This window comes from Nicotiana sylvestris, chromosome 5 (assembly GCF_000393655.2).
Source record: "Nicotiana sylvestris chromosome 5, ASM39365v2, whole genome shotgun sequence".
Taxonomy (NCBI): Eukaryota; Viridiplantae; Streptophyta; class Magnoliopsida; order Solanales; family Solanaceae; genus Nicotiana; species Nicotiana sylvestris.
The window spans coordinates 77,467,986-77,487,017 of NC_091061.1; the positions used below are offsets into that span (position 1 = coordinate 77,467,986).

A 19,032-nucleotide genomic window follows, 5' to 3' on the forward strand; every position below is an offset into this window, starting at 1 on the left:
ATGATCATTGGAGGGGTCAACGCCCCACAAGGACCCGTTGTCAAGCGAACAAAAATATCCATCACCAGGGAAAATCGAACTCGAAGTTACATACTAAAGGATGCTCTCACATTCAGCGAAGAGGACATTGGGACCTTGTCTCAGCCTCATAATGACACACTTGTAATTTCTTTTCTTTTGGATAAGTTTCAAATTAAATGTGTGCTCGTGGATCCAGGTAGCTCGGCCAACATAATCAAGTCGAGGGTGGTGGAGCAGATCGGACTGTTCGATCAGATTGTACCCGCCTCTCGAGTCCTCAATGGATTCAACATGGCGAGCGAGACAACGAAAGAAGAGGTCATCCTTCTGGTCGACATGGGTGGTACATTCCAAGATACCAAGTTTCATGTCATCGAAGGTGACATGAGGTACAATGCCTTACTTGGAAGGCCGTGGATACACAGTATGAGCGCAGTGCCATCAACGCTTCATCAAATGATGAAGTTTCCAACCAAGGATGGAGTAAAAGCAGTGTACGGGGAGCAACAAGCAGCAAGAGAGATGTTCGCGGTGCACAACGCAGCATCGGCATCAATGCCCTTAACATCAAAGAAGCCAAAAGACAAGCAAACGGCCAAATAGCAACCACAACCTACATTCTCGACTCCACCCGAATGAGTGAATAAAAGATCGTGCCGCGTAATCAGAGCAAACAATTAAAATGGATCAAGGCTCTAACGCTATCAATGCTAAGGTACGATCTTCTTCCTTTTCATTTATGTTTTATACTAACTTACTGCAGGTGTTCGATTGAAAGGAATCGAAGCGCCCTCCATCTCAAAGACCTTGGGTTTTAAAACATGTGTTGCGCTCTTTTTCCCTTAGACCAGATTTTATCCCAAATGGGTTTTACCGGCGAGGTTTTTAACAAGGAAACATCCATATGCTACCTAAGCAGAACTCATCAAGTATTCAAGGCTTCTCTTCGATCAACCTCAAATACTGGGCGGCATCACCCAAGAGGCCACCCCTTGGAAGAAACCGAACTATGCCTAGGAGGGCTTCAATAGGAGAATGTTGTATTGGGCCAAACGGTCAAATGAACAGTGTCCATATAGAATAATCGAGCCTCCAAAGGCAAAAAACATGTATGCATATATCAAATAATTGAGAAATCCCCTTTACTTATCAAAACACTTTGTGCCTCAAAGAAATTCACTACTTTCCCACAAGACGGCTCGAGGGCCAAAAAACTCACGAACACTCGGGGACTGTCGCCGACAGTCAGCACATCGAGCCATTGAAAACTCAAATTTGTAAGACCTCGATCAGGCAACTTCGAGCTCGTAAGCCCTCAGTAAGGCAACCCCAAATCTGTAAGACCTCAACAAGGCATGCCAAAACAAGGCTATATATCGAACTTGTAAGACCCCTAAAAAGGCATACCCTTGATATAAATGTCGAGGTCATCTCACCCCGGGACTATCGACTACGGTCATATCAAAGGGCTCCGACCAAACTAACGCGGCTCAGAGATGTCTGACCGCCGCCATAATATTAAAGGCCTTCAAATACTTCAAAAATAACCGGTTAATTAGGCTACCCCTGGCATAAGCAAAGGAGCTTCGATCATATCAGCTCCAAATAATAACAAGGCTTCGAGACAACCAGCCTTCAACAAAAAGGCTTCAAAAAATCAGCCTTCAAGAGAACCTCCCGAGGTACTCAACTATTGTCACATATCGACTCATAATCAAGGTTCTTATTTGAGTCGTCGAAGAGTCAAACGAACACAAAACATGCCAAAGCATAATCAAAACTTGCAAAGTCTTCAGCCAAAACGAGGAAAACTATAGCCATATTAGAGGTCGCATCGACCCAATCTAAGAGAGCCTAAGGGCCAATGAGTAAGAGCCTAACGGCCAGCCTAAAGAGCCTAAGGTCAATATGTAAGAGCCTAAGGGCCAATATGTTGAAAACCTAAGGGTCAATGAGCTTGAGTCAAAACTTGATTCGAGGACCGAGCCCTGAACGGTCAACTATTATCAATTACTCATCAAGCATAACCTAAGGGTTCCTATCTTAAAAGTCCAACATATAGGACTAATTATCGACAAGCATCAACGCTCAAAACATAAACAAAGACAGAAGCAAGTGGAATTCATATAAAGGGAAAACCAAAGGTTTCCTTTTTATTATTATGAATAATGGTGCAAAGATACATTTACAACACTCCCGCAGGGAGCCCTATACAAAGAACAAGAACGAAAAACCTAGTCTGTCCTCGGGAACTTAGCCTTTCCCCCTCGGGGACTATGTCACCATCGACTCCATCAGGGCCAGCTCCCTCATCGGCCCCCTCCTCGTTATCTTCAGCATCGGAGACGAGGAACTTGGCGTCGAACTCATCCGCCTTAACCTGCCCTATCTCTTCCGAGAGATCGAAGCCCTTACCATGAATCTCCTTCAGAGTTTCCCTCCGGGATTTGCATCGGGCATATTCATTGCTTCTCCTCTCTCATCAGAAGCCCCCCTCAACTTCGTACGAGCTTCAGCCTTATCTTTCAGATAGATGGCCACCTTTTTATCGGCCTTTGCTCGGACCTTCTCGGCTTCGGCTCGAGCGTTCACGACTTCGGCCTTCATCTTTAAAAGATCTATTTCAAGCTTAGCAATTCTACTCGTCTTGACTGAGTCACCTTCTCGAGCATTACGAAACTGTATCTCGAGGGTGGAGGCCTTAGCCAAAGCATTCCTTTTGGCTGTGACATGAACATCTATTTGTGCCTTCACATCGTTGCATTCAGAATTGACCTGGTGGGATTCGCCTCGAAGGCGCTCTAGCGTCTCTGTCTTTCTTTGCAATAGGGATACTAAAATGTTAGTTTCCAAAGATGGGAGAAAAAGCCTGCATTCCCCCAAAATAGAAGTTACCTGTTTCTCGAGGTTGCCTTCATAATCACGACTTTGGTCCAACTCCGATCGAAGATGTATCAGCTCTCTTGTCTTCTTATCATAAACAAGCCTGAGGGATTTCTCCCCATTCAAAGCCTTACGCAACTTAGCACCACAACGAAGTAGCTCAGACTTGAGCTTATTGAAGGCCTACGGGAAAGAAAATTCCAGTTAAAAAGGAGAGAGTATGAAGCTGGAAAAGTTATAATAACTTCAAAACTCACCATAGAGCAGAGCCGCTGAGCTTCCTCGAAGGTCGACTTCGTATCTACCTGCTCGGTCTCATCAGCCCTGATAGAGCCACCCGAGGCGCTCTGATTGGGCGTATATACGTCGAAGCCTATTCCCCTCGGAGCGCTTCCCGACGTCCGAAAACTAGCCGCCAAATCAGTTGATGAAGGACATTCACCTTTCCTCGCTTGTGGAATCTCTCCCTCGAGACTAGGGGCCTCGGGACCAGCAGGCTCAACAGTCTCGGGAGACCTCCTGGTTCGAGCTATCAATATAGAGTCATCCTCTCCGGGTGCATTAATTTCCATAGAACGACCGATAAAAATAAGGTCTTTATCAGCGGCAACATCCTTCTCGCTCCCCCGGGCAGATCCTGCTTCGTTATGTGAATCCTCGTTCTTCGAGGACCTTTTCCTTTTATTATCCTTCCTTGCCTCAAAAATCGAAGGTCCTTCCTCCTCATCGAAAGGGGACAGTCTCACCTCAAAAAATTTACCAATGCTTACAACAAAGAAATTAGTGCAAAAGAAAGGGAAAATACTCCTCAAGAAAGGGACTACAAAGCACATACCATGGTTCCTAGCCTCCCATTTTCCCTTCGACAAATCTTGCCAATTGCGCTCATCATAAGTCGAAGAGGCCGCCAGTTTGCGGGCCTAGCCCGCAAGATCGGGGACCTCATTTGGCATCCACGGAATTGCTGTGGAAAGGGAAAGAAAATGACTTTACGGAGTCTGGATCCACCGAGAACAAAAATAATAGAATATAACGTATCACTTATGCTTGAAATTCCATTTCTCGGGAAATGGCAAGAACTCCACAGGAATAATATCAATAGTCCTCACTCGAACTAACTGACTCATCCATCCTCGATCCATGTCCTCCTCATCACTGGAGATAAAGGGCCTGGTGGATCGAGGTCATAGTGTAATTAGACCTCGATGATGTAAAGGCCAATACAATCTGAGGAGATGTCTAAGAGTGAACTCGAGCTCGGCCTTTTCAGCAAAAAATCTCATCATCAGCACAATACGCCAGAAAGGCGAATGGATCTGAGCCAAAGTAACTCGATGTTTTTGACAGAATTCGAGCATGAGTAGGTCAAGAGGACCCAACGTTAACGGGTACGTGTACACATTCAGAAACCCCTCTATGTGGGCCATGATATCCTCTTCCCGGGAGGGTACCTGCAACCTCACCTTTTCTCCTCATCCGCAGTCTCTCCTCATAGCCTTGATGTGTCTCTCCTCTATTAATCGAGTGAACCTCGATGCATGCTCTCGATGGCCCGGAACGTCAAGAGGTTTCTCCATCATAAAATCTCTCTTCAAGATGAAACAGTTCGAAGTTAGCTCACCAAACGCCGACGCTGTACCACCGGCCGGGTGGGAAGCAAAGGTAGGACTTCCCTCTTCTTGGTGAGAAGATTTGGGCATGGTAGCCATAGCTCCTTCAACACAAGAAAGGGAAGATGAAAACTCAAGCGAAAGCTTTGATCTGATATGGCACTAGAACTAGTGAAAAAAAGGAACTCTACAGAGAAAGGTAGTTGCACAAAGCGGCAGAGCCTTCAAAACAGGGAAAGCAAGTATATATAAGAAGAGTAGTGACTATTTATTAACTTTGATACCCAATCAGCTCTCACGATACAATTATGACTTTTTGGGAAATGTATCGACGGGGCCATTTCGGTCATTTCACTATCATGTCACAGGAATAATGTTGCCACCCCATGTTCGAGACATCGAGGGTCAAATCAAGTCCTTACAAACCCGACCTAGGGAAGGTATGCAATCAAAACCAGAACAACCCAATCTAGAGGGTCTCTGTTGCTCCGAGACCGAGCTCGAAGAAGTTAATATTAAGTTCGAAGCTTGACTTCGGCATGAACACTGAAAGGCAAAACTTGGAAAAAAATATATTTACAAAGATGCATTTACAAAACTCCCACGCGGAGTCCATGTACAAAAGAAGAAGAAGCAAAAAGAGCAAAGGTGCCTTAGTCTTCGTCTTCACCACTCCCCGAGCCACTCGCAGAGCCTCGTCTGAAGTAGTCGGAGCAGCTGACTCCTCTTCCAAGTCCCTCGCTTCTTCGATCTCGGTGGAGAGATCAAAACCCTTGGCATGCGCTTCCTCGAAGGCCTTTCAACCGAGCATGTGCAAGAGAGCGAGCCAGTTTGAGCTTGGCCTCCTCAGATATATCCCTGGCTCAAGCATTTGCTGTAGCAGCATCATCCCGATACGAGGATAAGAGTGCATTGGTTTCGAACCTAGCCATGGATAATGCGGCAGCCGACTCAGCATAAAACACCTAGAATTTGTGAGCCTTCTCCTTAGCACTGTGAAGAAGACCCTGGGTCGAGGCCAGCTCCCCTCGGAGAGTATCCCTTTCTAGGGCCATGCTATCCTTGCATCGCTTTAGCTCAAGGATCTTGGTATCTTTGGCCTTAATTTCTTTATGAAGCTACTCCGCTAAGGCATCCTTTCTCTCAATCTATGAATGTCGAGTCATGATAGCAAACACCAAGTTATGGAAATAAAAAGCAAGCTCATGAATATCGAACTACCTGCACAATGAAGTTGGCCCGCTCTTGGAGCACTTTCTCTGAGCTCGCTTGAAGGCTGTTCAGCTCCTTCTCCCTTCGGGCATATAGAGTTTTTAGTTCTTTTGACTCTGTGGCAAACATCTCGAACTCTTCCTCATTATGAGTCAGTTCAGCTCTCAACTTGGAGAAGTACTGGTCATATAGCATCATGACCTATAGTACGAAGGAAGGAAGTTAAAAAAACAAAGATCAAAACTCAAGGCGCAAAAGTTATGTCAAAATTACCTTTTTTTGGAGTTTCGCAGCCTCCTCGAGAACGACTGGAGGATCGAGATCTACGCCCTCTTCAACACCGGCAAAACAATCTCCAAAAATATTATCCACTCCCTGGGATGTCCCCACATTGGGAATCTCCCTACTCTAAGCATTTCGTATTTTCCCTGGGGAAAACGACGGGCTCGATTGAAGACCGCCTATGATATCAACCTCTATTAAGGCTTCCTCTCGCCCTTAAAGGGCCTCAAAGCGAGATCCTCTGACTGATCCAACCAAGGGATCATCAGTGTCACACCTCCTTTTTCCGCACCCGAGAGGGCGCAGGGGAGTTTTTTCCAATTAAAGGACAATCGAAACGGGATTTGTTTATTTATTTCAGAGTCGCCACTTGGGAGATTTAGGGTGTCCCGAGTCACCAATTTTAATCCCGAATCGAGGAAAAGAATGACTTCATATTACAGTCTGCGTACCAGAAATCTGGATAAGGAATTCTGTTAACCCGGGAGAAGGTGTTAGGCATTCCCGAGTTCCGTGGTTCTAGCACGGTCGTGCAACTGTTATATTTGGCTTGATTATCTGATTTAATACATGTTGAACCTGTGTGCAAAATTTAACTTTTAACCGCTTTTGTCATTATTATTATTTTTACGAGAATTGCAACGTCGTGAAAACATATCTCGAACCACGTTACATCAATGTACCCATGGTTATCGATATATCTCGACTCGATTGAGATTTGGATTTGGGTCACATAAATGCGCACCCGAATTTAAGAAGGTAAAATTATTAAATACGTGCTTAAAGAGGCTATCGCGTTATTATTCCGGGAGGGTCGTGAGATTTGCTAAACGACCCGCCTTGGAAACTGAATGCTTCGATATATACATTTAACGAGGGCCCCGCAGCTTGTGCGTTTTTATTTGTCGAGGCTCATCTCGTCCTTATTTTAAAAGGATATCCTATAGCAACTACGTTTCTTGTCGCGTTTGTCTCTACTAATTGAAAACAGAGACAGCCCTAGTTAATTACATGCTTGTAAGTTATCTATAACAGAATTCCGAGTGCTTGCGCAAAATTAGAAGCACGACCACGTACACAATCAGCCAAACGAATATTAAGGGCCCAAACCCCAAACCAAGCAGTAGCGGTTGGGCCTGGGCCACTATTTTTTATGCGGGCCTGCTTGGTCTATTTTGACCTAGGCTCAACCTTCATGAGGTTGAGATTGCAAGCCTTATTTTCTTTGTTCTAAAGCATGGTTTATCAGTTAGATGAGGCAATTTTATCGGAAGAGAAAGAACTTAACTAGTAGTGTACCGTTTTCATGCTTAGCATACATTAAAGAATTATACTACACAATTAAACTAAATCCAAGATACAACCTACTGCATTGGGAATACCTTTACCTAACAGCATTCATATACAACTATCATTCAATCCCCTACATTGACATCAACTAGGCTTGTAAGCTACCTTCAGTATCCCAAACAAAAATGTGAGCTATTAGACACTACATGACATTTAACACAACAGTCCATGTACATAAAAAGAAACATCTGCAGATCTTCTCTTTTACACTCATTGCTCAAACTTTCGAGTTACATTGATAGTGTAATTGTGTACCTGGTAAGGAAAGCAAAGGAAGAAGGGAATGATCAGCTGAGTCGTATGCAACAAACACAGCAACAACAGATACACAGCAACAACACAGCAACAACAACCAGCCAACAATGATGAAAATCAAGAGCAGTCGAGCAACAAACAAACAATTCCAGAACCAGAGTAATGAACCAACAGAAATAACAGAGTATTCAATGCAGCAACACCAGCAGTTCAACAATCACAAGCAGCTCAATCAGGGCAAACAACAGAACTTGGCCAAGACAGCTTGACCAATGTGAATTCTTATGCAGTTTACAGACAATATTTGGTTACAATATCCTCTGAATTTATGTGTCTTTCTTTCAGTTTTTCTTTTAAGAAAACCTTCTCTCTTAGGCTCCAAAAAAAATAATCCCTTTCTAAATGGAAGGTTTGCCTCTTTTATAGCCTAAATTCAGCACTTTACAGGCTGTGTGACAACTCAAAATTCCCCCTCCCCGTTGTTTTTTCACTCAGTTATTTTAAATAAACAAACTCCCATGAGATCCCTGACAGCCCCCTTTTAATATTTATTAAACTAAAACAGGCCATGGGCAGCAAGAATATAATCTGACAGCATGTGCTGTCAGACTATTTTAATCCAAAACAGCTGACCATACGCATGCTGCCCACAATCTGAACTAAGTGAACATGGCATCCGTTTAAGCTCAAAGTCTGAACCGCCATTATAACCTACCCCCTAGATGTTCTTTAATTCAAATTGAACAAAACCAATAGGCAATACAATTCAGTTCCTAATGGGATTCAAATGCGATCACAGCAGAAATAAACAACACGAATCAAGTTGTTACCATTAATGACTGAAACTAATTGACGACATACATCGACTCGACTATATTAATCGTAACACATAACAATCAATCGTTCATATAAACAACACGTACAGAGTCCCGAATGACTTCAGACAACTTTGTTCAATCACTGGGAACCTATATGAATTAACTCATTTGACGACTAATCTAATTGACGATCATGTATACCACAGAATACATTCAGAACACACAGAAAATCAACTGACCAAATAAAAGGTTTTTTTGACAGAGATGGAAGAAATCCGGATGAAAAATAACAACAAATAACAAACAAACACAACGAAACATGCTGACAACTTAATTAGCAGTTGAATAAAACAAAAAGGACAAGAAAAACTTACCGGAAAATGTCCAAACCAAATTGAACCAAATCTGACTCAATTTTGACCCCTTGAGGCCGAACAAACTTTAATCAGGGTGTTCTCACATGAGAACACCTTGATTAAGGTCTATTAGACCTCAAACCTTGTTAAGACTGACCGATTTCCAAGGCTATTCATGTTCTAGGTTTTGTATTCTCAGATTTGAGATTCTAAGAGTTGTGGGTAGATTCGGACCAAACCAAGCCTGGTTTGGTCACGAGGGGGGTCAAGGGAGTGTCTGGTATGAAGATGGTGGGGTTTGGTATTGGTCAGAGTTCGACTCGAATCTTCAAATGAAGATTCGAGACGAAGGAAGGTGATTCGAGGCTAGGGGGTAACAGATCCATGTTCAGGAGAGTGAGGTGGTCCTAGGGTGTTCATGCTGCCGGGTTCTGGTGAAAGGGGAATCAGGGCGGCTGCTAGGGTTTGGGTGGGGTGTTTCAGGCTTTGGGGAAGGAGATGAGTGAAGGGGGGTTCGGATAGGGGGCGTGGGGTGTGATAGAAAGCTTATATATGGTCTAGGGGTTTAGATTTGAGCCGTTGGATCAGATGATCTCAACGGCTTGGATCTGATGATGAGGGGTGAGACGAGGTCGTTTGGTATTAAAACGGGGTCGTTTGAGTTTAAGTGATGGGTTGGGTTGGACCGACTAAATAGGTCGGGTTACGGGTGCTGAGGTGGACCGTTGGATTAGTGTGGTTGAACGGCTCAGATCAGACGCCTGATGCGGCGTCGTTTTGGGAGGTGCCTGGGCAGGCCTGGTTTGGACCGAACTTGTGTGCTGGTTTGGGCCTATTTTTGTTTTATTTCTTGGGCCCAAACTGATTTTCATTCACTCTTTTCTTTTGTTTTCTATTTTTAAACAAAAAATGAAATAATAATAATAAAACAATGAAATTAAAACAAACAACAATGTAACATTTTAACACAATTATCACAAAAATATTTAAGTAAGTTAAATCACAACCTAGAACGAACGATGCATATATGTATATTTCGAATTTTCTTTCAACGACCGAATTACGGTTTGATTACCATGATAGACATAAGTTCTATTTTGATTGATAAGATCAAATGCAACATGGACCGAACCACAAATGACTAACAACACATGCCACGAAAAAAGAAAAAATTGAAAAATTGTACAGCGGAGTCATTTGTCACTATTTTTGTTTTCTTTTGGAGCGATTGTCCAGGAAGCAAAAATCACGTGCTTACAATCAGCACAAGTTGTATCATGTTCAAAGGTCAGATCGGGGACTACATCCGAACCCTCCTCGAGGGTCTTCTCAATACTAGGTGGGACCGCATCGGCCACCTCTAACTCGCAGTCTTCTGCCCGAAAACTTTTAAAGCATCGGTGCTTTGTCTTGCTATATCAGTGGGAAACCATTATCATCTTCTTCTTCAGCACGAAGACTCTCAGTAGCTGCCAAAGTTAGGACTGTTGCATCAGCCGTGGGTTTTCGAGCCTTGGCTCTCTTTGGTTTCGTAGACTCCGCCGCATCTCCTTCTTTCTCTTTCTATCTTTGGCGGGCCTTTAGGTCTCCTTATCGCCAGGAGGAGGCGGCCTCATTGAAACAGCTTCCCCGACGCCTGCACTGGCATAAAATATCAAACATACCACCAAGAAATCCATGCATAAGGGATTTGGAAGTGATAATGGTAAGGGCGTACCATGATTTTTGGCCTCTAATCGAGTTTTGTCCAGATCATGCCAAAAGAGCTTGACATATGGAAAGGTGGAGTCTAAAAGTCTAACCCAGCCCGGGAGGTAGTTGACCGCGCCGGGGAACCACACGGTGGCTAAGCAACCAGAGAAAAATCAATTCAAACAACAAAGGAGTTAGTTTGAAAGAAGACAAGAGGACATTCAGATGATAATACATGCTCGGTGTAATAACACTTACACCTCATATTCCATTCCTCGGGGAATGGCATCCTCTCGACAGGGATGAGGTCTGAAGCTCTGACTCAAACAAAGCGGCTCATCCACCCCGGCCTTTATCTTTATCAATATTGGCAAAAAATGCTTTGGCAGATCGATGCCGCAGTTTGACTAGGCCCCCTCGATAAAGGCGAGGACAATACAATCTAATCAGGTGATCGAGGGTGAAATACATCCCCTCGACCAAGCAAATAGACGATTCTCCAAAAAGAAGGATAAATCTGACAAAGCGTCACTCGATATTCTCGACAAAAATCGAGGATCGCCAGGTCTATCGATGGAGAAGAAGAACTTATAGGACCCAAGGTAAAGGGATATGTATACACGCTAAGGAAACCAGGTTTATGTGTAGTTATATCCCCTTCCGAAGAAGGGATCTCTACTTGTACCTCCTTTCCCCAGCGGCAATCTATTTTCATTTTCTTTATATCAGTTATTAGACTAATGTACCGAGACATGGGCTCATATTGGCCTGGTACCGAAGAAGGCTTATAATTTTAAAATCGAAGGATATATCAAAGGTCCCGGGGACACACTCCTTGACGCTGGGATGCACTACTTTTTTGCTCTTAGACGAGCGTGACGAAGAAGGGGCTTCCCATTTATGAGGTACTGTTTTAGAATTTTTTGCCATGGTTGTAATAAAAGTTTCAAAGCAAGTTGACAAAGAATTGAACACAGAAGAAGGGTAAAGGCAGGAAACTGTTAGCGTAGATTTGAAGATCTAAAGATGTTGCAAAGGTTTGGAAGATAGAGAATTGGAGGATTTATAAGTCATTAGGAGGAGTTGAAAGGGCGACCAATAGCGGTTCGTGGGCTTTTCGAGAACTGTGTTTGATAAGACCCCCGTACAACTTTTATGTCATGCCATTTAATGATCTTATGTGGCTGACGTCATAATGGGGGTATCGAAGAGGCAAGAACTCAAGATCGTTTCTTATTATTTCATTCTAAGAAACGTGGGGACTATTTGTATACGACCAAAATTGGGGAGTTCGACTTTGGGGCTACTATGCCGCCCCATGCCTAACCTTGAAGAAGCCCGAAGCAGAGCGTGAGGTGCGACCCCGAGGTGTGTCCCTCGAGGGAGCATATCGAAGGCTCACTATGGTCGACCTCGGAGCAGTACAATTAATGATAGTCATGGAAAGGCAGGAAAATTCCCAAATACACGTGGTTAGAGCTGACCAGGTCTGTAAGAATAGTACCAATCCGTACTAAGTCATTATACACATGTACCAATAGCATTTCCTCGTTATTATTAGACATGTACTATGTTGGGATTCCCCTCTCCTATATAAAGGGGACCTTTGTCATTTGGTAAGAAAGGACATTGTTGAATAATATACAACATTGAATACAATAGAACATTCCCTGCTTTTCTTGCTTAAACGTGCTCAACAATTATTCTACATATTTATTACTTGTTCGTTCATTGTTCGTCTCTTGCTCATTTATTGTTCATCATTGTTCATTTATTGTTCTTCATTTATTGCTCATCATCAGCCTTTAAAGGCTGCCCTCGAGGTCCCATATCGCCGAGCTCGAGGCCCTCAACCTTGTGACCACATGAGTTTGCTTATCATCTCTTGCTCATTTACACTTAGCATTATTCACCTAACAACTAGTATTAAGATAAATCACGTATTTTTAGAACCACAAATCAAATATAATTGTAAATACCATTTTCAAGGTAAACAAAGGCATACCCCAAAGACTCATTCCCTTTGCCAAACTTCGATCACATGATCGATGCCACGGCCGGCCATGAGATCCTCAGTTTTCTCGATGCCTACTCCGAGTACAACCAAATACGAATGAACCCGGATGATCAAGAAAAGACCTCTTTCATCTCTAAATATGGCACATACTGCTATAACATAATGCCATCTGGATTAAAAATGTTGGTTCCACTTACCAACGACTAGTAAATCGAATGTTCGAAGAACAAATAGGAAAATCCATGGAAATTTACATTGATGACATGTTAGTTAAGTCTCTGCGAGCAGAGGACCATTTAAAGCATTTGCAAGAAACCTTCAATATATTGAAGAAGTACAGCATGAAGCTAAACCCAGAAAAGTGTGCGTTCGGAGTCGGATCGGGTAAATTACTCGGGTTCATGGTGTCTGACCTAGGAATCGATATCAACCCCGGCAAGATCAAAGCTATCGAAGATATCACGGTAGTGGATAATGACAAGGTCGTACAAAGGCTAACCGAGTGCATTGCAGCACTGGGGGCGATTCATCTCGAGGTCTTCCAATAAAAGTCATCGATTTTTCTCATTGCTGAAGAAAAACAACAACTTTATATGGACCCCGGAAATCCAACGGGCTTTAGAAGAACTTAATCGATATTTATCGAGCCCGTTATTGCTTCACACACCAAGGCCAAACAAACGAGTATACTTGTATCTAGCGGTATCGGAAATAGCGGTAAGTGGAGTCCTAGTCTGAGAAGAACAAGTTATGCAATTTCCAATTTATCATGTCAATAGGACCTTAGGTGAGGCCGAAACTAGATACCCTCACCTAGAAAAATTGGCACTCGCCTTGCTAAGTGCCTCTAGAAAACTGAAACCATATTTTCAGTGTCACTCTATATATGTTGTGACAACCTACCCTTTACGAAATGTATGCATAAAAATGACTCTCAGGACGATTAGCCAAATGGGCCGTAGAAATCAGTGGGTACGATATCTAATATCAACCCCGAACAACTATTAAATCTCAAATTTTGGCAAATTTCACGGCCGACTTTATGCCGGTCCTAATACCCAAAGTCAAAAGAGAGTTGTTGGTAAACTCGAGAACGTCTTTGGGAATATGGACCCTCTTTACAAATGGTGCCTCAAACGTAAAGGGTCCGGACTTGGCATCGTACTGAAGCTGCCTACAAGCAATATAGTTAGACAATCTATTAGAACTATAAAATTGACTAACAACGAGGCCGAATATAAGGCCATAATTGTAGGTTTCGAACTAACTAAAGGCTTGGGGCGGAGGTGATTGAAACTAAATGTGACTCCCTCCTTGTAGTAAACGAAGTAACAGAACGTTCAAGGTCAGAGAATAACAAATGCAAAGGTATTTAGACAAGTTACGAGTAACGTTACATCATTTCAAAGAATGTACTTTGAAGCACGTGCCCCGAGATCAAAATAGTGAAGCCGATGCCCATGCAAACTTAGAGTCGTCGGTCGAAGATGATGAGCTCAACTTGGGGGCGGTCGTACAAATCATAAGGTCGGTAGTAGAGGAAGGTCATGCTGAAATAAACTCCACAAGTTTAACCTAGGATTGGAGAAATAAATACATAGAGTATTTGAAGACCGGGAAACTTCCTTCAGACCCCAAGGAATCGAGGGCCATGTGCATAAAGGCAACCCAATTCAGCTTGTGTGAAGATAGAACCTTATTTAGGAGAATGTTCGATGGCCCACTAGCAATATGTCTGGGACCGGGAGATACCAAATACGTTCTAAGGGAAGTTCACGAGGGCACTTGCGGTAATCATTCAGGCGCCGAATCATTGGTTCAAAAGGTGATCAGAGCTGGTTATTACTAGATCAATATGGAAAAGGATGTGAAAAAGTTCGTACGAAAATGTGACAAGTGCCAAAGATATGCTCCGATAATTCACCAAGGTGGGGAGCTGTTGCATTCGATCTTATCGCCATGGCCATTCATAAAATGGGGGATGAATATCGTCGGCCCTCTTCCATCGGCACCAGGTAAGGCTCAATTTGTCTTATTTATGACTGACTATTTTCTAAGTGGGTTGAAGCACAGACATACGAGAAGGTCAGAGAAAAGGAAGTCATAGACTTCATTTGGGACAACATCATATGTCAGTTCGGATCAAAAGGATCTTAGTGACACATTATCACCCTAATGGGAATGGACAAGCAAAATTGACCAAGAAAACCATAATCCAAAACCTCAAGAAAAGGTTGACTGACGCCAAGAGAAAATGGAAAGAGATCCTGCCCGAAGTTCTTTGGGCATATCACATAACTTCAAAGTCCAGTACCGGGGCTACCCCATTCTTATTGGTTTATGGGGTCGAACCTCTAATACCGGTCGAAGTTAGGGAACCGAGTATTAGATTTCGATATGCAACAAAGGAAGCAAATGACGAGGCCATGAATATGAGCCTGGAGCTATTGGATGAAAGGCGTGAAATTGCCCTTGTTCGGTTGGCCGCCCAAAAGCAACGGATCGAGAGGTATTACAATGTCGGGGATTTAGTACTAAGGAAGGTCACACTAAGCACCCGGAATCTGAACGAAGGAAAATTGGGTCCGAACTGGGAAGGACTGCACCAGATTCTCGAGGTCACAGGGAAAGGATCCTATAAGCTCGGGATGACAAACATAGGACAACTACCGAACAATTAGAACATAAACTCGCCTTAAACGATATTACTGCTATGGTACGACCCCATTTCATTTCTTTCTATTTTTTGGACTAACATTTGCATATGATCGACAAGGAGCGGCACGAAGTCTTTAGGTCTAAAAGCACGTGTTGTACTCTTTTTACCTTGAACCTTTATTCTCCCAATTGGGTTTTTCGGCAAGGTTTTAACGAGTCAATAGTGGATCGTGCTAACTTAGAATCAAATGCCCATCACGAATCGATGTCGAAGACAGCAGTAACAGTATATAAGGTTCCTCTACAATCAACCTCAAATACTGGGGGCATTAACCTCGGAGTCTACTTTTTGCGAGGAAATTACTTCGTAATAGAGGATCTCGATAGGTAAGATTTTTTATAAGGGCCAAATGGTCAAACGAACCATGCCCACATAGGTTGCTCGAGCCCAGGCATAAAACATGTACGCATGTATAACTATTTTTCACAAGAATAAAGAGAAGTACTTTCCTTGCAGCTATCTTACATCTTAGAAAAATTTCCAATTTCCAATTTTGTATTTTCAATCTCTTAAGGAAATGAGCTCAAGGACCAATTGTAACCAAATTTTGGATGATCACTCCCACACTCGAGGACTGCCATCCGAAAAACAAACTCGAACAGATCGAACTATTAATCATCAGGGGCATAAGACCTCTTAGGTAACCCCAGAATTTTAAAGGCCACGACCATACCCATTCGGGGACTGTTATCTTAGGAAAGCATAGGTAACTCGAGAAATAATCTCACTGGGTTGCGCCCTAATTAAAAGGCTACGACCACATTAACATGGCTCAGAGACGTCCGAGAACCGTAACAAAAAATAGGCCTTTGAAATTTTCCTAACCAGTTTTAAAGGCTACTTTCGACAAACTATAGTCTGAGTTACTTACTTTGGGAGAAGGTTCCCGGCAACACCAAACCTCAAAGATGACTCAAAAATGAAAATAGTATAATGGCAGGGTTGTTCGAGCTTACAACCTAAGCTATTTTATGCTAAGGCATTCCGACCTTTGTGAATACAAGTAATAAAGAAAAGGAAAAAATTCGAAAGCCAAAAAGGAAGAGAAAGCCTTGTGAATATTTACCCAAAAGTCTTTTACAAAGTCCAAAACGGCTTAATACAAAAATTTACAATGGCCGAAACGGCCTCAAAAAGATGCAAAAGAAAGCAAAAAATATAAAGGCCTAAGTGGCCTGTTCTTCATTGGAGGCAGCATCTTCGCCCTCGGGATCTTCCCTACTTTCAGACTCACTTAAACTCTCTAAATCTTCCTTGGGAAAGGTCAGCTTCCGAGCCTGGATTCTTCTACTTTGGCGTTCTCGAGTTCGGCCAATATATCAAAGCCCTAAGCATAGACTCCCTCAAGGGCTTCCCTTCGAGCTTGCCACCTTGCATGATCCACCATGCTTTTGACCTAAGCATGGATGGCCTCAACGTCGACCTTAAATTGGACCACTTTAGCATCAGTTTTGGTATTGGTCACAACCACCTCAAATTTGGCCGCCTCGAGTTCATTGACCAAGTTTGCCTGATCAGAAACAGCCAAGTCCAATTGGGATTGGAGCTCCTCGATTTTCTTGACCTGCACCGAGGCCTTATCTCTTGTAGCTCGGAGCTGGATCTCGGCCGACTCCAACTGTGCTTGGGCAGCTTCCCCTTTCGAGGCTAAGATGTCCATACTTTTCTTGAACTCCTCAGTCTCATCTTGAATTGCATCTACCTATGCCTGAAGCTCCCCGATCTTTTCAAGCCTTTACCGGACATGCAGGATCAGATTGTTAGTCACTATCTTTGATTCATCTTCAGTATCATGAAGCACTCAAAATACCTGCTCGGCCATCTCGGCATGCTTATCCCGAGCCATTACTAAATCAGCCTGAAGCTTCTCACTGAGAAGCTTGTAGGTGTCATTTTTCTCAGTGAGGTCCCGAACCTCATCCTCGCGGTGAGTTAATTCCTTCCGGTATCGGAGGAAAGCTTCATGATGCAATACTGAAGCCTACAAGCATGAAGAAAGATGTTAGGATTATTTACAAATTCAAGTTAAAATAAATAATGGAGTAACCCTCGAAATTACCAGATTCAGGGCGTGTTGGGCATCATTAAAAAGACAAGGCACTCCCATTGCATTCATTATAGCTTAGAATTCCTTGATCACCAAGCATCTAAGGTAGCTAGCAACCCCCATGGGGTTAGAAAAAACTGGGGCATCCTCCGAGATAGAAAAAGTTATTGACTGCTTGCGGTCGGGGTTAACACTTGGGGCCAGGAATCGATCCACCAGTCTCGGTCTTGATAAAGACCCAGTGGCACCCGACGATGGTACCTTTCTTGGCACCAACAGGTTACTAAACCCGGTGATGTCTTCTGAAGATACGGAATCAAATCCGTCCAAGAAGTCGTGGATATCAGTTGTCCTCTGAGGCCCTTTGTAAGAATGACTTTCTAACATACCGGCCTTATGAATCATGGCATCTGAAATTTGAGGGGACCCGCTGATGTCGATCGCTCCAAGATTGTCTCTCGGGGCATTTTCCGATGCTCGAAAAGCAATACCCCCAACCTCTCTCTTGACCCCCCCTAGCTTAGAGGGAGAATGGCCTCAACTTCTTCTAACTCTGAAGTTTCAGCCGGAGCTCTCTCACTAACCTCCTCATGTTGGGATTGTTCAACTTCAGCACCAGTCAGTTTGAGAACTTCTTGTACCGTGACACCTGCCCGCACTCGGGCCACCAGCTTGGATATATCTTCCTCTTCTTCCTCTTCGGACTCATCCCTTAGTCAATGGACTGAGTTTGAGGATAGAACATCGATGCTTCTCGTGGGCTTGCGTGACCTTTTCGTCGATTTCTTCTTTTCTGAGTTCGGGGTACTCGAGACCCTTATCTTATTTTCTTCACCCTACTTCGGAGCAATGGATTTGAGAGGCACATCCTCATCGCCGGATAGAGGCCTTATGGCAACATCTTTGGGGAGACCTACGAAAAAATACAAAGCCAATAAGAATACAACAGTACAAAGGGAAAATAAAACAGTATTGAATCGGAATAAAAAACTTACCATGGTTACGGGCCTCCCATCGACCCTTTGATAATTCCATCCAAGCACACTTGGAGTATGGTCTTTGTGACACCAGGCCCTTGATCCATTATTTGAGTTCAAGAACTACGTCCGGCACCTTGGCCATAACTACAACACCAAAAAATATCGATGAGGAAGAAGATAAGAAATAAAACAGCAAGATTGAACATTCAAGGCAAAATATTACTCACAATTCATGTTCCATTTCTTAATAAATGGCATATCTTCAGCAGGGATCAGGTCCAAAGTCCTTATTCAGACAAATCAGTCCATCCAACCTTGGTCCTAAGGCCTCGTCTATACTCGATAACGGGGCCTTGCTGGCCCGGCGAGCAAGCTTGATCATCCCTCCTCGATAGAGTCGGGGACTGTAAAGGCGCATAAGGTGATGAAGGGTGAAGGGAAATCCCTCGATTTTGCTTATGAAAAATCCAAAGAGAATTACTATTCTCCAGAAGGAAGGATGGATTTGGCTGAGGGTCACGTCATACCTCTTGTAGAAGGCGACGATGATAGGGTCTAAGGGACCCAACGTGAAGGAGTAATTGTAAACACTTAGAAAACCCTCCACGTGGGTAGTGATCGATTCCTCGGGCAAAGGTACCACCATATGCTTATCGCCCTAGTTTCAATCCTCCTTAGCCTTGGTAAGGAGATCATCGATAATTGTGCATATGTACCTCGAGACCGGTTTGCATCGACCCGGTACCAAGGAGGTCTTTTCGATCTTGAAATTGGCATCAGTAGGGTACCC

The 19,032-nt window shown here is 43.5% G+C and overlaps 2 protein-coding genes across 2 annotated transcripts; one reads left to right on the plus strand and one right to left on the minus strand.

Annotated features, from left to right (window-relative positions):
• On the plus strand, positions 1-624 carry LOC138868858 (uncharacterized). The gene has a single exon (XM_070146431.1). The coding sequence runs from the start codon at positions 1-3 to the stop codon at positions 622-624; it is 624 nt and encodes a 207-aa protein (XP_070002532.1).
• Positions 625-2,448: 1,824 nt separating this feature from the next.
• LOC138868859 (MAR-binding filament-like protein 1-1) lies at positions 2,449-18,297 on the minus strand. Its single transcript, XM_070146432.1, has 10 exons — positions 18,258-18,297; positions 18,103-18,175; positions 17,847-17,973; positions 17,026-17,196; positions 16,639-16,917; positions 6,000-6,101; positions 5,736-5,927; positions 4,526-4,618; positions 3,162-3,650; positions 2,449-3,087 (listed from the first exon to the last, which is right to left on the minus strand). Exons 1-10 carry the CDS (start codon positions 18,295-18,297, stop codon positions 2,449-2,451), a joined length of 2,205 nt encoding a protein of 734 aa, XP_070002533.1.
• Between the last annotated feature and the right edge of the window lie 735 nt (positions 18,298-19,032).